Source organism: Hippoglossus stenolepis, chromosome 7 (genome assembly GCF_022539355.2).
Source record: "Hippoglossus stenolepis isolate QCI-W04-F060 chromosome 7, HSTE1.2, whole genome shotgun sequence".
Classification (NCBI taxonomy): domain Eukaryota; kingdom Metazoa; phylum Chordata; class Actinopteri; order Pleuronectiformes; family Pleuronectidae; genus Hippoglossus; species Hippoglossus stenolepis.
The window spans coordinates 893896-919785 of NC_061489.1; the positions used below are offsets into that span (position 1 = coordinate 893896).

Consider the following 25890-nt stretch of genomic DNA (forward strand, 5'->3'; position numbering starts at 1 on the left):
TTCAGACCATTGACTGTATTTAAACCTCTAAACCTCTTAATTTACGCTGCTCAAAAAAATTAAGGGAACACTTAATCATCACAGTATAACACCAAGTCAGTTAAACTTCAAGTGATTGTGAATCAATTCCACCTGCTTTGGTGAAAATTAAAGTGAGAGAAGGTGCAATGGAGAGGCAAAAACAAGACAACACCCAAAAAGGGAATAGTTTTGGATGTGGTGGCCACAGACAATTTCTCTCTCCTTGTCCTTCCTGATCGATTCTTCTCTAGTTTTGTGTTCTGCTAGTGTCCTTATCACTACTGGTAGCATGAGGCGGAACCTGCAGCCCAGAGGTCAGAGTGTGTAGGCAGTTCCTGGATGACAAAGGCATTGATGCCATTAACTGGCCCTCACGTTCCCCTGACCTTAATCCAATTGAGCACCGATGGAACGCTATGTATCGTCTATCCGACGCCACCAAGTACCACCACAGACTGTCCAGGAGCTCACTGATGCCCTGATCCAGGTCTGGGAGGAGATCCCCAAGGACACCATCCACCGACTCATCAGGAGCATACACAGATGTTGTCGGGAGTGCATACAGGCAGGCGAGGCCATACAAACTACTGAGTCACATGAGTTGCCGTGATGAAATTCACGCAAGTTGGATCAGCCTGTTATTGTTGAATAATTTGTTCATCAAGATCTGATGTGTGATTTCAGTGTTCCCTTAATTTGCACACACACACACACACACACACACACACACACACACACACACACACACACACACACACACACACACACACACACACACACACACACACACACACACACACACACACACACACACACACACACACACACACACACATATATATATAACCCTGTGTGGAGTTCACATGTCAGTCAGTGTGTGGTGTTTGGCTGCAGGTGACCAGGCTGAGCTGGAAGAGAAGACGAGGCTCATCAACCAGGTTTTGGAGCTTCAGCACACTTTAGAGGGTATCATATGCGCACACACACACACACACAGAAACACACACACATCTACCATCGACCATAGTCCATCTACCAAACACTAGCAATTACTTGACCAAAGTTTTCATCTTAATATCCCTATGAGTGGTATTGACATCAAAATCTATATTTCTTCTGCAAGACATAAAAGACTAGTCAAACCTAGACTGGTGAGATGGCAGAATGAACCATGGTTTGATTACATCAAGTCACTCTGTTACTGATGATGTCTCATGGGATAATTTTCCACTCCAAATTGATATCACTGTCATGATCTCTGTACTTCATCCAGCCGTCAGCTTGCTCTTTAGGGTTTGTTGTAACCAGAGCAATGACCGAGGCTGAACACAAACTTCACCTGACCATCTGCAGATAACAGAGAGGTCGCTTGGTTTGGTAGAGAAATCACATCTTTCCTTCTTTCTTTTAAATTGATAGATGTACATGAAACAAAACACGTACTATTACACATAAGCAGAAAACACAACATATACAATTCACAACCATCTTTAAATGAGCTTAGATTACATCAACAGCATTGTACTGAAGCAAAAACAATCTTCAATCACCTCAACAAATATAAATGGTAAATGTTCTGTATTTATATACAGTACATACTCTCTTCTAGTCTTGATGACCACTCAAATCCCTTCACAGTACAGTTTTGCAATTCACCCATTCCCACACACATTCATAGAGTGCATCTATGTGCAGCACTCTTTATATCATACAGCTGTCAAGGGCCATTTGGGGTTCACTATCTTACCCAAGGACACTTCAGCATGCAGAATGGGGGAGAAATGGGTTGCTGTTTACAGGACCATTATACCATTATACCATTATACCATTACCACCAGGGGCCTGTACTAAGAAATGAGTTTAACCTACTCTGATTCAACTCACAGTTATCATAGGAAATCTGGGTTGACAAACCCTAGTGTTTTATGGTACTATGAAGCTGGTTAAGATGTTGGCCTGTTGAGTCCGCGCTAACTGAATCAACATATGTGAGAGTGCATCAAGAGGGCGTGTACGGCAGGGCAAACCTGTGCACTGTATTTCACAGAGGAAGAGTGCAGGTTGATTCTGAGCAGATGATGTGAAACTGTGACAGAGAACAAAGTCAGGAGGTTTATTGACAACTCATAAGTGACCAAGTTAATTCATAAGGAGATGTTTTTGTCACTTAATTTGTAATATCATTGACATGTAAGTGCACATAAATTAAGTGAAAATTATGACAATACCTGAATTAACATAGTTAACACACACATTAACACTGAATCAACACATGCATTCAATTTCTCTCTGATAATGAATTTAGAGAGTTTCCCTAAAGCACTTGGTCAGTAGATTGTCTGCTGTTGAATTAGATAGTATGTGTATGAGTATAAGTATTTACTTGATTCTAACAATAATTTGTATCTGCAGCCACATTGGAAAGTTTACCTGCAGCAAATTTAGGATGAAATATAAAAACATTCAATTTCATTTGCAACTCAAAACGGAGTAGTTTTGAGCATAAGTTGCCTTGGCAGCATACCTCGGGTTAAACATAATCTCATTTTGTAGGTACTCCCGTCACGCATCACAAAGTTACCTCGGAAGTTACCCTGATAAGCCCGAAACCTTGCTTGGTAGTACAGGCCCCACAACTGGGCCTGGCTGTTGGTCAGTGAATAGAGCAGGTTGTCCTCTAACTAGAAGGTTGTCAGCTCAATCCCAGTCTTCCCCATTCTGCATGCTGAAGTGTCCTTACGCAAGATTACTGAATCCCACAAATTGGCCACTCTAATAGAATTAGTGCTGCCCATAGATGCAAAAAACTGTACTGTAAAGCACTGAGTGGGCATCAAGAGGTGAAATCGCTATATAAATACAGACTATTGACCATTTACTACTGCAATTATTATAATTAAAATAATTGGTCAGACTTCAAAAAAACACAACAGGAACACAATTATTCATCGCCTAGTATTAATAAATATTGATCATGTGGAGACTGATGGCAGTGTTACAAATAAAGAGACTAACAGCTCAAGCACCTGTTAATGCAACAAATAGGACAATCTCCAATTTTAAACAAGTTGGTGAAAGAGGTTAACTTTTTGCTGCATCCTCAGAATGTGGACCAACCAGATGAGGTACTTCACAGTCACCACTTATTTATTAAGGATCTATGTTGACGTATACAAACATAGCTCATAAAATCAATAAATGTTCGTTTGAGAGGTTTTTACTTGAGGTTGTTTCTGTGTTGTTGTGGTTTTTTTGTTAGTACAATTATATGGATGTGTATTAATGTGTTCTTTGTAAATACTTATTGTCTAAAAACTTGTGGCGACCCCAGGAAGAGTAATCAGTGTTAGAAAACAGTGGCCAATACGGATCTAAATAAACATAAATTACTCAATAATGACGAAAGTGGAAAATAGAACATTAGAAAGTTTTGCAAATGTATTAAAAAGGAAAAACTGAAGTATCACACTGACATAATTATTCAGAAACTTTACTCAGTGTTTAGTAGAAATATATTTGAAAAATGCAGAGTGCGTCTTGCAGTCACACAATGTCTCTAGAATGCTTGCAGTCAATGCTTGCAGGACATTTCATACAAAAACCTATTCAGTAGCTGTTTAAATGTTCACAAACATAATAATATAAAACCATACTTTGTTTATTTAAAGTGAAATTAAAACTGTGAAAGAATCAGTACAAAATCTGCCTCATATCAAGGTTGTTTTTATATAACCCATTTTTTTATTTGCGTTTATTGTTTTTGTGCACCAAAGCCATTATAAATAAAGCCCATTGATCATTGCACTGGTATGTAAATCCTCTGTTGCAACCTTAAAGGGATAGTTCACCCCAAAATTAAAATTCGCTCATTATCTACTCACAACTAGGCCGATGGAGGGGTGGGTGAAATGTTTGAGTCCACAAAACATTTTTGGAGTTTCAGGGGTAAACAGTGTTGCAGCCAATTCCAATACAATTGACGTAAATGGTGTCCACTTCTTCAAAAGTAAAAAAACCATAAAATGTTGTCCATGTGTGTCCATAAGTCCTGACAAAAGACCGCAGAAAGTCCGGAGGAGGTGCTGTGAGAAAACAGCAGGATATCCTCCATAGCAAGCGGACGATGATGACGTTAAATACAAAATAATAAAGAAAGCAAATATCTCAAGATGAAAAAGCTGTGCCATACACATAGAAGACAGACAAAGATGTCAAGAGAGCTTTTGTTGATATTGTCCAACAGTGGTGTTGGTGTGATCTCCGCAGCAGAATTAACACGTCTCACCCTGCCTCTGCCTGCTGCACCACCCCTTGCCCGAACAATCCAGAGATTCCTGTGCTGTTGAGAACGTGTCTGAGCAGAAAACCTTTTGCTGCGTTGTTCATGTGTGACAGGCAACCTACGAAGAAAGTCTGGACCCAATTCTTAGGACATCTTCCAGAGTTCATGTCTGAAAATGGCTTGAGTGATGTTAGTTTTTCATGAATTTTGTTCAACTCTAAACATATCTGCTGTCTGAGACAAAGCAGCCCCCCTGTCCCTTTTTAACAGTAGTACTTGCAGACAGAGCAGAGAGGAGTCGTTTCTCCTGTTGCTCCTCCACAAACATTTAGTCAGATTCTCAAAATCATATTATATAAAGTTAATAAGATGTGATGGAGCTTTCTGTAGTTACATTGGAATTATCAATATGTTTCTCCATATCACATTTGTGTTTTTTTCTTATCATTGAATAATTTTCTGTTATGTCTCAGTGGCTTCAATGGATACTGTTTGACTAAATTCATCTTGTTTTCTACATTTGTGGATATGAACTTGTCAGGGAAACACCTCATTTTGTTTTTAGTGGTGGGATCTAACCTTTTGTACATCTGTATGAGTCCTTAATCATAGCTTTCCTACTGTTTTGTATGGACTGGTTGCATGGAATTGACTATAATAATAGCAAATTAAAGGGAAATAAAAGTCAGGAAGCAAATATTAATGGCAATGTAACAGCAGCTGCAGTTATTTACATCTTTGTTTTCACCCCAACACTAATGTACAAAGCAGAAGACAACTAATGCTCAACTGCTTGAAAGAGCAGGTGAGTGGGTCGCAAGTATGCAAATTTACACGGATAAGTGAAACAAATAAAGGGGGGGATAGGGAAGTGCTATCTCTGCTGGGTATGTAAACACACAACACAGTTTTGAACAGACATCCATCTATCCATCCATTTGGGGCATTTGCAGTCAGACACAGCTGAATTAAACAGAGAGAAAGTAAGTCATATAATGTGGTTGTACAAATAAGTGCTTCTGTTAGTCTGTTTTGCAGTAGGCTGTGCTGTGTGATCAATGCAAACACCATGTTTTTTTTACAGTAGTCCAAACTGGACAAAGAAGAAACCTTTAGAGTTTTTATGAAAACTGAAGGTTACCACAGGTTCTCTTTTATGTTTGGAAGGGGAGGGCGAGGTGAGGGGTATTCAGCTGCAACATGACACTTCACCACTTTATATCACTTAATTCTACACACAGCCTTTAAAGGCATAGTTCACAGAAAAAAGGAAAATTCACTAATCTACTCACCGCTATACAGATGGAGGGGTGGGTGACGTGTTTGAGTCCACAAAACACTTCTGGAGTCTCAGGGGGTAAACATTGTTGCAGCCAAATCAGATACAATTGAAGTTCCCGGTGACTTATACTTGCGTAATAAAACAACAGAAAAAATAACATGCCTCCATACTGCTCATGTGATGTCATCCAAGTGTCTGCAAGCCCCGACATTCATATTAGACTCAAAGCGAGGTCATTTAAAGTGGACATAGCCACACAAAGGTGTGTTCGTGAAAGAACCTCGAAGAAAGATATCAGCAGAGCAAAAACATGCTGTCAACGACGCCGTTTTGAGATGAATATGAATGTTGGGGCATGTTATGTCTTTTCTGTTGTTTTATTACACCTGAAGTGTAGGTCGCTGGTTACTTCAATAGTATCAGATTTGGCTCCTACAAAGTTTACCCCTGAGACTCCAGAAGTGTTGTGAACTCAAACACTTCACCCATCCCCCCTATCGGCATAGTGGTGAGTAGATAATGAGTGAACTTTCATTTTTTGGTGAACTATCCCTGCAAGCAGAATGACATGTTATTTGGTTGATCAGTCATGACTAACAGCATATCAACATTTTGATGTATGTCTTTTTCTTAGACCTGTCTTCCCGGGTGGATGCTGTCAAAGAGGAGAACCTGAAGCTAAGGTCGGAGAACCAGGTTCTGGGTCAGTATATTGAGAACCTTATGTCTGCCTCCAGTGTCTTTCAGACCACTGAGACGAAGAGCAAACGAAAGTAAGGAGAAAATTCCAAACCTGAACCCAGCACCTAATACCAAAGCAGCCTGGATGACTGGACTCTGATGTCAACATTACAGACTCTTAGAGCTTAATCCTAAAACATGTGAAATATCTTATACTGCAGGTGGAGGCATTTGCCATTACTTTCATTTGTGCAGAAGTTGGCAATGAATAGGATACAAAAATTCTATAACTGAACCCTAACCCTTTTTTCAGTTAGGGAAAATCAGTTTGATAATACATTAACCCGTTCAGACCTGGTATTAACATCTGTCCTGAGTGATCTGATCACAAGTACATGTTAGTGCAGTTAATGACGCAAATCAAACAGCTAAAAATCAATACAATAGTAAGCTCTTGGTTACTTACAGTGACTTCACTCATAAATCGCTCTAATCTGAAATCAATATGAAGGAAACTGATAAGCCATTTGATCAGACGTTCCTTGGCCCACACATTTCTGTGATGCAGCCTCCGAACAACAGCACTCACACCTGCCACCCTCTTTAGAAGTGTTTATGTTTAACTTCCCCTTCCTTGGTTGAACTTGTTTCCAGGTGGGTAGCTGTTGAGGGATCATGCCTAAAGGCCCATTTGTCAGCACAAGTTCACTCTGCTTCTTGTAGGTTGCACTGCATTTGTACATCAGTAACATTGGTTGTTTTGTTACTCATTTTAAATTACTTTGGTTTAATAAAGTGAGGATTATCTTTGATGAGTCATGTTTCCTAATTTAATCATTGGTTAATTCAATGTTTCACATGCTCATTGTCACTAAGGGTGCTCACAGTGACAAGTGACTTGCTGATTTGCGTTCTGCACCTCATCTCCACCTGTAGGTTTGTATGTTAGATAAATATTAGATGCACTTTAACTGATAGTGTACAGTCATAGGTTCAATGAATCTAGAGTGAGAGTATTGGCCTTTTTATACTAAACTATTAAAGAGGATCTGATTTCCCATAAACATCGTAATACAAACACCTTTAGTGCTATGAAGTTTAATGAACAGAGATCATTGAAGTGCTATTTACACACTATTGTGTGCTTTGTGAATACGTCTGTTTAGATCAGCCCAAACTTTGGTTTGTCCTGTGCTGCCTGCGTAGGAGCAGAAGGCATTTGGCTTTGTTTCTCATGACACCAGTGACTGGTGGAGCCTCCTAAATGTATGCATGTAAAAGGCCCTATGTGAGTAGCTTTACTGTATCTGTCCTATTTTGCCTGTTTTTTTCCAATGTCCTTCAAAAAAAAGCTCAGTAATTTCCTAAACCTGCTGCTCACAGTAGTTTTTATCAAATGTTACTAAGACAGGAGGAAATATTGGGCAGTGCAGTGAGCATATGTGGCAGCAGGACTGAGTTACAATAAATAAATCTGCCTCCCTGGTGATTCTTCATACACCAGGTTTTGGATTCACACACAGTACTTCTCTGTTTTGGATTTATTTACAATAATAATATTGAATGTGACCAGCCTTAACCCAGTGATGTAATTCTCTCTGTTCCTTGCCACAACAGGAAAACAAAATGTGTACAGTCCACGTAAGGACCGCTGGTCTCGAACAGTAACGTTCTTAGGAAGAATGTGGAACACGGACACATTCTCTTCCTTGCAACCCTTCACACTGCAGTGTTTCTTCAGTGTTGTTTGTTGTGGTTAGCCTGTGGTAGCTAACAAGCTGCTAGCTCAGCAACATGTCTGCTTGGTGTCGCGTTGGGTGTGGAGTGGAGGAGTGGTGGTGGTGGTGGAGGTGGGGAGCGGGGGTGGTGGGTTCGGAGGCTGCACTGGTACCGGCTGGGTGGGGCTGAGAGGAGAGTGCGATTTCAAGATGACATCATACCGACTAGGAAGTACGAAACGCGACGTTTCAATAACATATTTCTTAGAATGGACTTAGTGAAAAGGTCAGCTGAGGGACTGTTTTCATACTTTGAGGGTCCCTACTGACCCCCTTCAAGTCATTATGGATAGTAAAAGCCCCAAAAATGTATTTTACACAATATGGGCCCTTTAATACTACAAAGACAAGAAGAGGTTTGATATATTTTCTTTCTTACAACAAAATCGGTGTAATAAATTGTACAGGTTCTCTGAGGCAGTAATATTGGCAATTTGGTCAGTTCACAACATGTTGCAGTTTGCAGATAAAGTAAGTGACGTCAGATTGGCAAATCTAAACGTCTTTCCCCACAGACAACAGTCAGTGAAGGCACCTCAGGTCTCCTTTGTAGTGAAAAGTCTTTGTCCAGCAAGAGGCAGGTTTGTTCAGGAGAAGCACTGGACTGGATGCCAGCAAGTTTCCATACTAGTCCTCAAATTTAATGAGAATCTGACAGACAAGAACAAGAGTGTTAGGTTGTAGAACTACGTGATTAACAGTTTAAATAATATCATCCAACATTCCAACTGCTTTGGATTTTGTATATAAAATCTCTTAGATGAACATTAGGTAATGTCAGGCACACAGTAATAAGATAAAAAAATAAAGATAATAAATAACTTGAATATATTGCAGTAGAATAATCAGATATGACAGGCTTTTTTCAGTTAACCTACTTATTTATGTCTTTTACACTAAACACGAAAGGGAATAGGCTGAAGTGTCATTTAGCTTGCAGGTGAGGCGTGCTGCAACAGTTAATAGTTGGCAAAAGTTTCAACTAGCTAATCCATCTGAGACCACATTCACGCAACTTGTGTTTTGTTTGTTAAACTCCTTCATGTCTGTCAGCCCTTTTCAGTCTTGGCCCACAGGAGGGTGAGTTCAGAGCACTGTGCAGAGGATAATGTAAAGTGAGTGGCAATGTGCATTGCCAGGCAGTGGCAGATGTGACCAGCAATCTGCAGCCTGGTTCTGTGACCCTGCTCTATACTAAACAGCGTAGAAACAGAAAAGTCAAGCTAACCATTTCACCATTCTAACGCCTGCTCGTCCAATCACTTTAGTGGCAAGCAGCATGGAGAGAGCCAGGTGGTCTGTTCTTAGTGTAAAGTTGTGTCAAATTAGAATTAATAGCCACACATTTAAATTGACAATGTAGATGAGTAGGCAGCCATTTATGAAAATCCAATTGGGATCATAACCTTCAAAAAATGTTGAGAAAGAGCACTTCCTGGACTCAGAATTAGTTAGTTTGAGGTGCTCTTTGGATCAGGATTTATGTGGATAAAAAATTACAAAAACTCCCAGGCTCTCTCTTCGTAGATATTAAAATGCCTTTATTGTCACGGTATGGTCATGAGGACCAACAAATTGGATCATAACCGTGTCCATTTAAATTTGTGGCCTAGAAGTCTCTGTAAGAGTTACTCTTCAGTGCTGAAGACTGATGTCAACTTCATTGTGCTCAACACTGAGCTGGAGTCAGGATGTGGGGAATCTAGATTAGGCTGAAGACTGAGTTGTTTAATGCTAAACACATGGAAGAATGCAGCTGTTAAACTTATTTGCATTGAGTGTTGCTGCATTAATTACATTTTTCTAGTTCACTTTAAACAACTCATGCTCAATGAGAAGTGTTACCACACCCTCAACCACACTAAGTGTCAGGAACAACTTAAACCTGGTCAGTTCGTGCAAAGCGTATCAGTTCAAATTTCTATGAAAAGTATTTAATTGGATTTTTATGTTCTGTTCTCAGAAAAAATTTAAATCAACATTTTGGAGCCATTTGTCCAATTAAAATGTTACACTGAAAAATAGAAAATTGAGAGCTAGAAAATGTGACCGTCTTAATTTCTATTCATGTGTTGAGCTGCCTGCCAATCTTGCCAAACCACATTTGGAGGTGGTCTGGGCCACATGTGTCCACATTCTGTCAGCAATGTGTACACAAATGCGTCCTGGGCCACATATGAAGGACCTCCTACTCAGCTGACATCCTCTGACCCGCTGCAGTTTTACTATAAATAAAAGAGCCAATCGGAGTGAAATTGGGTGAGCAGGAACAGCAGCCCCTGTCAGCCAATCAGACGGAAGTTGAATCGAAATGCCTGTATTCTCAGCCTGTATTCTCAGTCAGCCCAACACACAAATAGAAATGAAAAGTTTCAGATTTTTCTATTTCTCAATGTTCTTGATTTTAATGATTTAAAAATATAAAAAAAAAACAGCTACTTAATCTCAATTTATCATTGTTCTGACAAATAAAAAATAGTAATTAAAATGTAAAATGTTTCAGTTTTCATATAGAAAACTGAACTGGTAAGCGTTACATGGACCCTGGTCCCGTATGAATAAAATGTGATCAGACCGATAGCTGGCTGTGTTTGGTCATGTATATATCATGTGTATTTACTCTGAAGTAGTTTTAAAAGAGGGTCTGTCACATGCTCTGACGTTATACATTAACACCCAATAATTTTGTTATTATTCAGTTTAATGCTAGTATTTAATACTCTAATTGTGTTTAATTGGCAATGTGTTTAAGTATCTGAACACAAACACAGGATAATGCACTCTTAATTAACACAAGCTCTCAGGTCAGACCTCAGTGAGTTGAGCCCAGACGTCGGAATCAGAGTGAACCACCAGACGTAGCGCTGAGATCGGCTGTAGCGCTTCTTCAATCTCCCCCTCAGCTACTCCGTCCTCAAATCCACCTCAAACACACAAACCACACATAATAGATTAGATCACATAGAAATTGGATTTTTAAATGCATTTGTATATACGTATATTTATTTCTCTGTTGGCCATGTGATCGGCCAACGACCTGTCTAGGGTGCACCCCTGGCTTAATGTTGCCAGACTCTTAGCAAAGAGCCAGATTAACACTTTGAGAATAAAGCACTTTTAGTGGACATTAAGTGGAATGTTGAAGTTGCCCCATATGATTACATTGTAGCCACTGCTGCCGTGTTGCAGCTGCCGACTTAGGCGATTTACTAAACTGAGTGCAAAGGTTTTTGTAGGTGCGAAATTATTTACACACCCACATTCATAAAAATAGTGCCCAGGTTGAGAAAAACAGACAGACAGAGATTTTTGGACCAATAATTAAAAGCCATCAGGAGTTGATCAGGATCTATTTCAGGTCTGTAATGCTTCCCAATTTCTTTTTTTCTCCAGCTGATCATGGATGCACAACAGCTTCATTATGGATTTACTTGCACCATAGACTCTATATTAAAACATCTGCATACAACATTCAGCACACAAACATTACATTAAATAATGTTAAAAAAGTGACACCATACAGTAGACCTAATTGAGGATGGCTCATTAATGACAAGGAATAATTCTGAAGCAAACTGCGGAGCGTGTTAAAGAAGCAGTCATTCTTAAAATTATTATACACATATATTCTTATGGAAATTGGGGATAAAACAGATATCGTGAAGAGCATCTCATCTGTCTAATAATCCCAGAAATGTCTGTCTGTCCCAGCTCTTTGCAGTGTGGTCTCAGGGTTCCACAACCATCCTTTACTTGCAGCAGCTCAATTTCTGCAGGTCACTGTTACAGTTTCAGAAAGAAAGCTGCAAACAGCGTTATCACGAGCAAAGCAAACAGCCTATTCCAAACATTAACGTCATTTTTAGAACAGGCACTGGACTTGTGTGTGAAACACAGGGACAGATTTATTTTTGACATTATTTTGTGCCTCCTTACCAATTATGATGAAACCGTTATCAGACTCTTTGTTGAGTGTGGATGAGCCAGTGACTAGTTTTTTTCGCGTTGATGCCTGAGGGAAGAAAACGCAAAAGATGCAGCAACATGAGGTATAACACACCCCATTTTCAGCGTCTTACCAAAAGTTATGAGGTGAGAGACATATTTGATGACATTTGAAGAAATTCCCTGAAGACACTTGAAATATGTTCACAAGAATAGGACTGACGTATGTACGTAAACTGCTGGCCCCATTACATTGTCTTGGTGGAGCAGAACTTATACTATTTTGCGTTCACAGTTACATGACATTACATTTCATTTAGCTGAAGCTTTTATCCAAAGCGACTTACCATGAGGGTACAAACCCACAACAACAAGAATCAAGTAAGTACAATTTGCTTCAAAAAAGCCAAACTACAAGTGCTACATGTAAGTGCCATATAAGTGCAACTAAACATAATTTTAGTTTTAATATCAACACCAGAGTTGACAGTGTTTTATTAGACATCATCTTCTTAACCAAGGTGTAGTCGGAAGACATGTGTTTTTAGCCTGCGGCGGAAGATGTGTAGACTTTCTGCTGTCCTGAAGTCAATGGGAGCTCGTTCCACAATTTGGGAGCCAGGACAGCAAGCATTAGTGATTTTGTTAAGTGGCTAGGTTTCCCTCCAGTGAGGCAGCAGCAAGCCGATTGGCAGATGCAGAGCAGTGTGGACGGGCTGTGGTGTAGGGTTTAACCATGTCCTGGATGTAGACTGGATCCGATCCGTTCACAGCACGGTACGCATGTACTAGTGTTTTGAAACGGATGCGGGCAGCCACTGGTAACCAGTGAAGGGAGCAGAGGAGCGGATTAGTGTTAGTGAATTTAGGCGGGTGGAAGAGCAGTCAAACTGCTGCATTCTGGATGAGCTGCAGAGATCGGATGGCACTAACAGGTAGACCAGCCAGGAGGGAGTTGCAATAGTCTAGGCATGAGATGACAAGAGACTGGACCAGAACCGGCGCCACCTTCTGAGTGAAAAGGGGACGTATTCTCCTGATGTTGTGCAGCATGTTTCTACACGGCCAATTATGGATGTAGGAAACTAAGACTTGTGCCAACTACAGTTTATAACAGCTTGCTAAATGCAACTTTGTCACTAGCATTTGTTCTTTTAATGCCAATCACGTGAATATGGTGTACATAGTACCTACATTTCCTAAAGGCAACAGGATTGATCTGAAAGTTAAAAAAGAACTGAAATTGAAAAACTAAATCTAAGCTTATAAGCTTATAATCACTATATTGTTACATGTGTAACCAGTAGTCATCACTGGAGCATTACACAAGCTCTTAGTTGTCATAGGTACTAATTAAAATGATAAATGATGAATGAGTTGTGTATTCACACAAACAATCATACATACATCCTGAAGACACAAGCAAAATGTAAATTAATGTTTCTAGTGTCTAGAATAACTTCCAAATTTGCTAACATTCACCCTAAAAGGCTGAGAAACAAACTGAACACACACATACACAAACATGTTTTACTTCTATCTTAGTGAGGACACTCATTGAAATAATACGTTTCCCTTACCCTGACATTACCCATCGAAACTAAATGCCTAACCCTAACCCTTATCCTAACCCAAACCTAAACCTAATTTTAACCCTTACCCTAAAACCAAGTCTTAACCCTGAAACAGCCCATTGAAAAAGTGAGGACCAGCCAAAATGTCCTCACTCTGTAGGGTCTATGCTTAAGATGGTCCACACAAAGATATAAGTACAGGAAAACACACACACGTAGTGTACTCACATTACTGGGAAGCACCTCTACTGTGGTGTTGTAGAATTTATCTCCACCGGTCTCAAAGCTTCCACAGCGAAACAGGTACCTATAGCAAAGAAGACAGCAAAGGTGTAATAACCAGTGTCCTGCCAGGGTCAACATTCAAATGTAAATATATCTAAAATATTGCATCACATTGTGACATATCATTTTCAGACCTGTCATATAATCTATACATTCTTAAAGGTAGAGACTAGAGACCAAAACTTCTGCCAACAACGAATGAATACTCCATCACAACACTTCCTGTTAGGTTATACTTTATTCCTTGAGCCTGACAATATTGATTTAAAATAGCATACGGTTATGATTAATTTCAAGATCTTTCCAAAATAATTCTAAACAAACTAAAACTGAATTGCTTGTCATACAACACAGCCACCAGGTGTTTGGAAATGCAAATAGAAAATAAAAAGTCTTAATTTCTACTGTCACATCAAATAATGACAGAGAAGGGTCAAATGAAAATGTAGTTTCATTACCTGTATTCAAATCCCATAATGTTTCGCATCACATTGTTAAAGAAAAACACACAGAAGTACTTATCCCCAAACATTAATGGAAAGCCTCTTGAATCTAACCGAACCGAAAACTACAAAAAAGTATGCAGGGTATTATCGCAGTTCAAAGAGCAACATTTGTCCAAGAGTGGGAACGGAGACAGAGAGGGCCTTCTCCACTGACCAGGGTTGGTCAGTTTGAGCACCCCAAGACTGGGAGCTGTTGGTGGACGTGGGCCATCACATATTGTCACTACCACCCTGAGACCAGAGCAACGTGGCTGGAAAGTAATGGTTTGCCCTGTGGAGGTTGGCTGCAGGGGTTTCATCGCCTCCAGGCTGCTCAGAGATCTGGGAATTCACAGACAGCCCTTCACCAGACCATAAAAGAAGCTCAAATCACAGACTGCAGAACACTGCAGCCAATGGCTCTGGATCAGGAGGAAAGATCCCAACTGGGCCCCAAGATGCTAGGGCATGCAACCAGGTGTGATCAACCTGCAGTGGGGCTACCTTAGAAGAGGGTGTCTTGTGATTAAAAGACCAAACACCGGATGACTCTAAGTTACACAATTGAAGATATGTCCCTAAAATCTGCTGGTGGTCGCAAACATCCGCTAACATCAACTGGTAGTAGGCATTTTAATTAGCGTGGTAAGGGATATTCTCCATCTTGTCCTATGTTCTAAAATTGGACAGCTTTTGACTCTGCTGCCTGTGACAGAAGGGGTTCAGTTTGAAAAGGGCATAGAAGAAATGATGTCTGATCTACTGAGCAGGCCACATTGCTTTCATAGTACTGCCATACAAGCCAGTAGCCACCTCAGGGTACCATCATGTTCAGCCTGTATCGTTGATAACAAGGGCAAAACACCTGATGACAGTAATGTACATAACTTAAGTCATGTCACTAACATCTGATTGTAGATGTGGACCACCACTCGAAACGGCTAACGACTGTCTAAGTTCTTAGACAGTCAATAAGTAATAGAAAGGTCATAAAGTTATGAGAAATGTCATACAGGTTTCAGGTCACAAACAGTTCAAGTCATAAAAGTCTCAGACAGGTATACAAAAAGTTACTTTTCAACTACAAAATAGTTTTCCACCACACTTTTTTCTTTTCCACTACACCTCATTAGTAATAATTGGAGTCATTTTCTACTGTATTCGATGATAATAGGATCTTAACTATACCAAATGTGTATAGGGGTGTGATTAAAACCTCATGCACGACAGAGGAAATTGTTATAACTAACTAATTAACTGACCCAGATATGTGGATTGGCTGGAGGAAGTTGAAGAGGATGTAGTCACCCTGGATGGGCGTTAATGCCCAGAAGAAGTCCTCTCCCCTGTAAGCCCTGTCCAGACTGTGCTGCTGGTAATGTGTCAGGCTGCTGTTCAGCTTTGCAGCCGGGTTTCTATGGGCCTGGTACAGAATCTGCTTTCCAAAGTCTTTATCCTGAAGGGCCAAAAAGACAATAACGCACGCACGCACACACACACACAGTTTACTTACATTGCTGGCAGCACTTCAAAAAACAAAACTGTGATGTATTTATGATTGTATCTTGTAATTAAGTTGTTGATGCCAGCAATCACAATGACTATTATGACAATGATTATTATGGCTACCTTAAAGTCCTGAAATCTATAAATGGCCACAATTTGTGTAATACTGCACTGTTGTGATTGCAATAGAGTAAATTCACTTTGATATTAGATTTGAGGTGGTCTCCACCTTCTACATGTTTGAAATTATGTTTTTAGACTTTGGGAGTGAATCTCAAAATAGCATTGTCATGTCACAGAACCGACACAGACATTTAAACTAACCTGTATTTTATGTATTTCAAATATTCCGAATAAAGTGTAGTTATACAATGTTCTAAATGTTCTAAAATATGTTCATAGCAAATAGGTTTCACGAGGCTGTTTACTGTTCATGTCACAGTGTTTGGTAGGCTCTATCGGATAGAGACTATCTCTCCACTCAGTTACATATTCATATGTACAGGGAATAATCCCGCTGCTGTCAAGGTCCATGGATACTTATTTAAGACACACTGGCTTGCCTGGCCACACCCCACAGTTTACCTATAAACGCCTGTGTTGGCGTGGGGCCAGTTGACATATGTATCTATAAGACATATGAAGACTGGGGTTTCCGGGAGAAATTCCTGGCAGATTGTTTAGCTCAGTCAATAAAGCATCAATCTTTCAACCTGAGAGCCTGGGCTTTGAGTCCCAGTTGAGGCAATTCCCATCACTGAAAACATATAGGTGCTGACTGTTTGATAAAAACAAAGCTGGGACTTTTAACACACAGCTGGTGGTACATGAGAAATCAGCTTCTAAGCTTTTATCTAAAGGCAAGCCTCCCCAGCAAAGATGACATGCCACCATATTCATTTGTGTGTGAGCTGTGGAATTTATATGCCTCTGGAAGATGGTCAAACACGTGTGTGGTCTGTTTGGGACATCAGCATGCACTATCATGCAGGGAAAGTCCACAGTTATGTATGGACTGCTTTATAATGCCTGCACGTACCATAGAAGCCTGTTGCCGCTTTTTCGGAGAAAAATGGGAACGTTCCCCCATCTCCGTAGCTCCCAGAGGGAAAAATTATACCTCAGGGACAAGAGGGGAGAATTTAGGGTCCTGGCAGGTTACACAGGTAGCCTAGACCAGTGATTCTCAACTGGTGGGTCGCGAACCCGTTTTCAGTGGGTCCTGGTCAAAAAAAAATTTGCTTTTATTTTGAAGGGGATTTTTGAATGCAGCGGAGTGCCGTCTATTCACACTCCTTAACAGTATTTGTTAAGGAGTGTGAATAGGATCAGTTTTGTTGGTGTCATAGATTCAGTGAGTGAGTATTCTCAGCTAAAGCTACATAATTTGGGTCTTTTTAAAACTACTTCTCAGTAGTTGGACTTTTTTATTTCAAGTTTGTGCATGAAAGCACTGTTGAGTCTGATAAAAAAGGCTGAAGTTACTGAATTGTTATGTATGTTGTATTACCTTGTGTCCTTAAGATGCACTTTTTGGTTTTTAATTAAAATGCAGCTAATTGAGTGTAAAAGGGAATATTTCCCTCTCTAGCATCGCCACCTGCTGGTCGTTTTGGTTTATCATGAATTCTTTTTTTGTGTTGGCCTACTGTGATATTCTGTACTATCTCAGGTTCAAACTGCACCATCTTTTTATTAAATACATTTGAGAAGTTGAACATTTTCCTCCATTTGGGTCGCGGCTTGTCATTAAGGGGTGATGGTGGGTCCCGAAGCCAGACCAGTTGAGAACCACTGGCCTAGACTTTCTCACTGGGTTGTGGACGCATTTGAGATGGCCAATGAGGTCTCTGGTCTGCTTGCACCATCTGGGGTTCAAGCGCACTCGGCCCGTAGTGTGGCTACCATATGGCCTTTGTGGCGGGATGCCTTGCTTGCTTTCGTAAGTGCAGCAGCCACATGGTCATCGCAATCTACATTTTCAAGGTACTACAGATTAAACATCGCAGCCAGACACTCCTTCAGCAAGCCGGTGCTTGGTGAGACTCATCGATAGATAACTTTTCATGGTTTGTAATCTCCCTTGGTCAGCTCAGTGGCTTGAGAGCTGAACAAAGTGGCTATCCTGTTTGACCTCTGCGGACTGGCAAGGTCTTTACCTGTTTCCCTAGGTCAGTCTTACGAACTAACCTATGCATCCCCTCTGCCTCCCAGGCTGGGCCTTTGTGTCTTGCGGGGCTCAGACCTGGTTGGTATGTTAGTAGTGTACATTTGTAAATAGTTCCTTTGTCATATATTGGTGTTACAGGTTTATGGGCAGCAGCATCTCCTTGCGGGGTGTCTTAAAGACTTACCCCGTATATATGAATATGTAACGGAGTGATTAGATAGTCTCAATACAATAGGGTAAGCTTGGTTATCTTGTAACCTTGGTTCTCTGAGTGAAGAGACTATCTCTACAACTCTTAGGCTGCTTGGAGTCAATTAAACTATCAACTGGCTCCACACCAACACAGGTGTTTTATAGATACATCGTAGGGCGTGGCCGGGCGAGCCAGTGTGTCTTAAAGAAGTATCCACACACTTTGACAGCAGAGAGATCATCCCCCCATACATATGAATGTTTCAGAGAACCAAGGTTACAACATAACCGAGTGTTTAAAACTGTTGCTCATGAAGCTTAAAGTTACTGTTACTGATTTAAAGATGTTCAATTGCAGCCACCATATTATTGAGAGCAGAAAGCCACACTATTCAGTGAGAAAAGTAGCGTCGCACACTGAGGCAAAAAAATATACTATTAAGTAATACAGTCAACAAATATCCATTGTCTGTCTTGTCTGTTGAGCTTACGTAACACACTTACCACCAGATGCTGGAGTTTCCCACGTAGAGAGGAGTGAAGGCCTACATGCTGGAAGAGTGAGGGCTTGTACCTCTGCTTGAGCAATGCTTTTTGTTCATTGCAGTCTTTCTACGTCACACAACACACAGGCATGTAGATCACTACATTGCATACTACAGAGTTTATTGGGGTGTTGTATCAATATACAATTGACTTCACAATTAGTTTTTGAAACTCCTGAAGTGTTGATGGCCATTTTAGTTCTGTTAGGAACCTTTTAGGAAAATAATTGAAATAAATAAGCAGCATAATATGATCTGATGATAGGATCTACTTGTTTATGACATGTGAGTAATATAGTCATGAGCAAAGCTGAATGAACAGTTTTACTGTTCCAACAGTAAATATGTATATATAATAATTATAATATGTAATAATATATATAATAATAAAATATATAATGTTTAATCTTTGTCTTAGTGTTTCCATGTTATGTTGTTGTTAGTCTTTTTGTTATGCGTATTTCGAAGTTGGTTTCTTAAAGTATTTGTCATATTAGTTCATTTTTGTATTGTGAGCGCAAAATCTCATTCTGTAACTCTCCAAAACCAACTCTGTGATTGGTCAGCTGTCTGGAGGTGAGAAATGGTTTAGGAGCTCTCATTTTTTTTGAAGTAATTTGAAGTAATACAAACTATGAAACTACAGCCTCTGATACATCAGGACAATACTGTACTGCAGGAAGTAGACTGTACATTTCTATTTGACTGGATAGAAAAAGACCCTGTTCAGACCTGGTAACATGTAAATTCTAAGTACGGGGTTTGAACTCATCCAAGGCACATAGAGGATGTACTTTTGAAGGTGGTCTGAGATTAATGTGTCCAGACTCTTTAAGCAGTGTGAACAATAATGTGAATCTCTCTCTCTTTCTTTCTCTTGCTCTTTCTCTCTCACAAACACACATGCACACACACAAACACACTCAGACATAAAACAGTCCAACAGACAGATTAAGCACAGAGACAAGACACACAAACATACAGACAGACAAAAACACTCAAACAACTGAATTTTTTATATATACCAGCCTTAAAATCCCTTATGTATCTACTAATTTATCTTTCCTGTGCTATATGTTTTTTAACAAAAAACGTTGTTGTTTTTGTCTTTTGCTGAATAAATTCCCCTCTCAGATACCGATAAGGTTCTTATATCTTAAACCTTATAGTAGATTACTGCTTTGGCCCATAGCACCTCCATATTGTGTACAATCACCCCACTAGTCAATTCACCATCCAAAATACACATGTGATGTGCTTTCACCTCTTGGCACCACTGACTCACCTCATCTTTCTCTGGGTTGCAAACCTTCACCCACAGAATATGATCCAACAGCCAGTCAATGGGTTTGTCTCTATGGAACATCAGGAAAAACTCAGTGATCATTGGAAGGTCACTAGTCCGAAACATCTTCCCTGACAGACAGACAGACAGACAGACAGACAGACAGACAGACAGACAGAAACACACACACACACACACACACACACACACACACACACACACACACACACACACACACACACACACACACACACACACACACACACACACACACAATATTAGTTCATAAAATGTATCTGGTCTTCTTATAAATCACAAACACAATGGGACTCATGCAAGCCATTTTTTTTTAACAGTTCTGCTCTTCAATTGTGCGTACAAGCCATTCAGGAGAATTGTGTCATTCACCAATTTTTTCATATATTGAGGTTTTTCAATGGTAGGGACATAATAACCCGACCTGTTGTAGAATTCACATGAAATCAGTTTGCTGGATTCCTGTTTATTCAACACAGCACTGTCTTGGGCCGTTAGACATAGACATATATACATATAAATGTGTATGCCCTTAACAATACACATGCCAAGTTTCAAGCAGATAACATTAATGGTTCTCGGCATATGTGTTCCACATACTCAGAGATTTCTGTCATAGCTCTTTTGCGCCCCCTAGCGTTTTCCCCCCTTCCCTTGTTATGTCTCTCCTCCGCAGGTGTGCGCCAGATCCTCCTGATGACTCAGCGGAGGCGCTACCAGGGCAGCTCACCATCTCACCTGCAGCTCATTCGGTTTCATTACTCAGACCGGTTCCCGCAACCAGAAACCTGATGCCCTCTCCCAACAGACCCCCCCAGCAATTCCCCAGAGTCCATCCTCCCTCCTTCGTGTATTGTGGCAGCTGCCTTCTGGGAGGTGGAATCCCAGGTTAAGGAGGCCCAGTAGACTGACTTTTAATTAAAATGCAGCTAATTGAGTGTAAAAGGGAATATTTCCCTCTCTAGCATCGCCACCTGCTGGTCGTTTTGGTTTATCATTAAACTTGTTTTTTTTGTGTTGGCATACTGTGATATTCTGTACTATCTCAGGTTCAAACTGCACCATCTTTTCATTAAATAAATTTGAGAAGTTGAAAATTTTCCTCAACTTGGGTCATTAAGGGGTGATGGTGAGTCCCGAGGCCAGACCAGTTGAGAACCACTGCATTAGATAATGTATCTCTAAAGTATTAGAACCTCTGCTTTATCTGAAATATACAATATGACTACTCAGATACTCGACCATTACTGACAATAATCCATCAATTCATTGACCTTCAGTTATGCTACAAAGTGTTTATTCTAACCAATGCTGCAAATACCCTTATCTTTCTGATGTTCTCCTTTACACTTGGCATCTATTGCACTTCTGTCCGTCCTGGGAGAGGGATCCCTCACATGTGGCTCTCTCTGAGGTTTCTACCTTCTTTTTACCCTGTTAAAAGGTTTTTTTGGTAGTTTTTCCTTACTCTTGTTGAGGGTTAAGGGCAGAGGATGTTACACCTTGTTAAAGCCTGATGAGACAAATTGTGATTTGTGAATATAGGCTATACAAATAAAATTTGATTGATTGATACTCACCATTGTGGACTGTTTCTCTAAGGGTGTGCACTTTGTCTCTCTCCCCAAACTCCCCTCAGCCCTGGAGACCGTTACCTTCTCACCAAGCATCTGTTTCTGTTACTCGGTCTACCCCTGGATATTGTCTCAGACCGAGGGCCCCAGTTTACCTCCCAAGTTTGGAAGGCTTTCTGCCTGGCGCTGGGGGCGTCAGTGGGCTTATCCTCTGGTTACCACCCTCCTTCCCACCTTCCACTCCAGGTGGAGTAACGCAAGTTGGCCCCCTATGAGATTGAGAAGGCCATCAACCTTGATGGGTTTTTATGTCTCAAGGACATAAAAACCTGGATGACCCGCAATTTTCTCTTATTAAACTCAGATAAAACAGAGGTTCTAATACTTGGCCCTAAACACCTTAGAGATACATTATCTAACGATATAGCTGCGCTAGACGACATTGCCCTTGCTTCCAATGAAACAGTCAGGAACTTGGGAGTGATCTTCGATCCTGATTTATCCTTTAATTCACACTTAAAACAAATTTCTAGGACAGCCTTTTTTCACTTGCGTAATATCTCCAAAATCAGACATGTCCTTTCTCAAAAGGATGCAGAAAAACTAATCCACGCCTTTGTTACATCCAGACTGGATTATTGTAATTCCTTATTATCAGGCTCCAGCAGTAAGTCGTTAAAGACTCTGCAGCTTGTCCAAAATGCCGCAGCATGTGTCCTGACAAGAACCAAGAAAAGAGAGCACATTTCTCCAGTATTAGCTTCGCTACACTGGCTTCCGGTTAAATCTAGAATAGAATTTAAAATTCTCCTCCTCACCTTCAAGGCCCTTAACAATATGGCACCATTATATCTTAAAGAGCTGTTAGTACCTTATCAACCCACTAGAGCACTGCGCTCCCAGAATTCAGGCTTACTTGTCGTCCCTAAAGTCTCTAAAAGTAGAGTAGGAGCCAGAGCTTTCAGCTATCAAGCTCCTCTCCTGTGGAATCATCTCCCACTTTCAGTTCGGGAGGCAGACACCATCTGTACGTTTAAGAGTAGGCTTAAAACCTTCCTTTTTGATAAAGCTTATAGTTAGAGCTGGTCCAGGCTTGTCCTAGACCTGCTCTTAGTTAGGCTGCTATAGGTTTAGAAGGTCGGGGGACACATGACACACGGAGCTTCTCTTTCCAGCTTCTCCTTCCTCTTCTCAATCATTATCACATCAAAGTAATTCATATCCCATCAATACATGTTACTGACTTGACTTCTTCCCCGGAGTCCCTTGCCTTATTGTCCGCAGACCCAGGGCCGCGGCTGTGGCCACATCATGGATTAGGATCTGTGGATCACGTATCAGAGGTCGTAATGGTGGATCCAGTATGGCGGATTCTGCATCGTGCTGGCTGATCGTGATAACAAAGGCAGATCCTTTATCGTGTTGGCATCAGATACTGGTAGTGGACCACGACCGAGGTGGCAGCTGATGATGGATCCTAATGGCGGCAGTGGACAATAACTGTGGACTATAGTGGCATCCGATCTTGATGGTGGATCATGATCTTGCTGGCTGCTGACCATGGACTATGATTGCAGCAGGACTGCTCGATACATAGTATTTCTCCTCAGACACTTGACCATTAATGACATTAATCCACCAAATCACTGACCTTCAGTTATACTTCAAAATGTTTACCCTAATCAATGCTGCTAAAACCTTTATCTTGATGTTCTCCTTTACACTTGACATCCATTGCACTTGTGTCCGTCCTGGGAGAGGGATCCCTCACATGTGGCTCTCTCTGAGGTTTCTACCTTCTTTTTTCCCTGTTAAAAGGGTTTTTTAGTAGTTTTCCTTACTCTTGTTGAGGGTTAAGGGCAGAGGATGTCACACCATGTTAAAGCCCTATGAGACAAATTGTGATTTGTGAATATGGGCTATACAAATAAAATTTGATTGATTGATTGATTGATCAACCCAGTCACCTTTTGGCCTCAAGCCCCCACCCGTCCTCAAGATACACCCTACTTTTCACACATCCTTCATCAAGCCTGTCTCCACCACTCCTCTGAGCCCTCCTACTGAACCCCCTCCACCCACCCGGATCATCAACAACCATACAGCATTTAATGTATCCTGAATCCTGAGTACTGGGGAGAGGCTTCCAGTACCTGGTGGACTTGGAGGGTTAAGGCCCTGAGGAGCGCACACTGTAAATGTTTAAATTTTGTTTTCAATATGGATGTGGAGGAAATTCTGTCTCCATTCTTCACTGAACAAATATCGATATATGACTGCCACTGTGGATTATTCAGATGGAACTGGCTGAAAGGGTGATGCAAGTAGCTAACAGGACTTCCTTCTGCCACTCCCCCTTCTAAGAGAGATGTGCTTATTTTCAGGAGATATCACAGACTAAGGCAATAAACCCACCTTCCACTCTGAAATGAAAACCGGGTCATTTTATTGAACGTCTGGAGCAATAATGTTAAACTTTCTGCAATTGTTTTTATTATATATTTATATACTGCAATTCTATATAAATATACAAAAAATACTTAAATTCTTTTGTTTTTTGTTTTTCCATACAGCAAATGCTTATCTAGTCATTGTAGAGATAGAATATGCAATCTCCCACTCTCCTGCACATCTTCATACTTCTCCACACACTTATTTAGTATATTATCTTTGCTTTTTGTCTGTTGAAGTTTATCTAAAGAATTACTTTATCTTAAGCGTGTTTAAGTTAATTTCCTGTGCAATATTTATTTTTCTTTGCTGATCATGAGAATAGTGCATTAAATGCTCTTATTGTTAATCTTTTAAAACAACTTTATTACGACTTTGTTTAAATATTTTTTGAAATTTTTTATGTCGTACTACCAATGCCAGTCGAGGATTGAGCTTAATTATTCAGCACCGCCTCCAACGGCGACTGCAGGCCTGCACCAACAGTCTTAATCGAAGACCTGCTGGCTGCACTCACTGCTGAACAACTGACTTCTCAAGGAAAACCCACCTGGACTCGACGTGAGGTTACCAGCCATCGAACCAAAGTCTGAGTTCCAGCCGAGAAGCTCCACAGCACAGCAGCACTCAGGCTCAGGCCAATCATTGGATTCTGCTATTAATGACTGGGTTGATGTGGTTACCAGAATTATAATCTTTAAATTTACCTTCGTAGATTAATTTACTCATTCATTCACTCACAATCCTATTTTGATATGTTATCACTCAAATGATCATATTTCAATTCCATTAAGATAAATCCATGTGATAATTTACCCTTGTAACCATTCCCCCATCACAATGCTACATGAAGGAGTACGTAACTATGATTATTGTTCAAATAGATTGTTTGTAAATTGCTGTAACAAAGAGGAAGATTTAAATTTCAAAATGTACAAACGTCTTCATAAACACACAGAGACACACCTATAAATCCAAGGGGGGAGAACTCCATGTAGAGCCATGGCTTTGAAGCTTCCTGAGAGGCAAAGGTCTTCATGTCACTGTAGTAGCCTGCCTTCGCAACAACATCATCCTCTAGCTGGAAAACACACAAAAAAGAATTCATTTAAAAAACAAAATTCATTAAGTAGACTTTTTTTGGAGTAACTTATTACTTCACTATTAAACATCCCTAATAACATTTAAAATATGCAACATGGCTCCTGCCACCAATAAAAAAAAAACTCTATTAACTGGTCCAGTTTGCATGACAATGCCATGGATTAAAGCCCACTCTTCTCAGGATTATGTGGGTGTGGGCAGATTGTTTGATTGACAGCTCTCCCATTTATTTTGTGACACTCCTTTGGGTCGGATGACTTCTTATCATTTCTACTCTTACATATAGTTTTGTGACATCATAAATTCCAGCTTTAATTACAAAAAAATTCCATTTGACAAGGTCTCATTAGCCATTTTCATTGAAATCACTGTGTGGGTGTGCAGAGGCTGTAAATATTGATACAATGATGTTAGTAGTAGAGATACTGAGCTCAGAGAGATGTTAATAGCAGATCTCCTAACAATATGTCTCAGCTGAATTTGCTCTGCAGGTTTGATCCACACCTACTGTTTGTTTAACCCAAGGGTTTGTTTGCTTTCCAACAGTGAGAAACAGTACTGTGCATGTAATATGGGTGTGTTAAATGACACAAAAGAGTATAATGGTTCATGTGTTATTTGCTGAACTACATTTTGTTTGTCCATGTTTGGTCATTCCAAATGGTTCACACACTTTTATTTGCCATGTTGAGTT

General features: G+C 40.3%; 2 protein-coding genes across 2 annotated transcripts in view; one reads left to right on the forward strand and one right to left on the reverse strand.

Annotated features, from left to right (window-relative positions):
* The first annotated feature begins 310 nt into the window (after positions 1-310).
* LOC118112644 (short coiled-coil protein B-like) lies at positions 311-6434 on the forward strand. The gene is made up of 3 exons (XM_035162133.1): positions 311-335; positions 916-987; positions 6220-6434. The coding sequence occupies exons 1-3, from the start codon at positions 311-313 to the stop codon at positions 6360-6362; spliced, it is 240 nt and encodes a 79-aa protein (XP_035018024.1). The 3' UTR covers positions 6363-6434.
* Positions 6435-8352: 1918 nt separating this feature from the next.
* The window catches only part of LOC118112749 (alpha-1,3-mannosyl-glycoprotein 4-beta-N-acetylglucosaminyltransferase B), a 34928-nt gene continuing 17390 nt past the window's right edge, over positions 8353-25890 (reverse strand). Inside the window, exons 8-15 of the mRNA XM_035162285.1 lie at positions 25059-25173; positions 20032-20162; positions 18706-18813; positions 15596-15789; positions 13792-13870; positions 11981-12056; positions 10856-10968; positions 8353-8695 (exon numbers count right to left, since the gene is read on the reverse strand). Of these exons, the coding sequence (XP_035018176.1) occupies positions 8672-8695; positions 10856-10968; positions 11981-12056; positions 13792-13870; positions 15596-15789; positions 18706-18813; positions 20032-20162; positions 25059-25173 (840 nt within the window). The 3' untranslated portion in view covers positions 8353-8671. The remainder of the gene's footprint in view (positions 8696-10855; positions 10969-11980; positions 12057-13791; positions 13871-15595; positions 15790-18705; positions 18814-20031; positions 20163-25058; positions 25174-25890) is intronic.

Bases quoted from the DNA above. Each gene is read 5' to 3' on its own strand.
- LOC118112644 (XM_035162133.1), top strand. From the start codon at position 311: ATGAGGCGGAACCTGCAGCCCAGAG. The intron at 336-915 runs GTCAGAGTGTGT...GTTTGGCTGCAG, and splicing joins GCGGAACCTGCAGCCCAGAG to GTGACCAGGCTGAGCTGGAA. The intron at 988-6,219 runs GTATCATATGCG...TCTTTTTCTTAG, and splicing joins GCTTCAGCACACTTTAGAGG to ACCTGTCTTCCCGGGTGGAT.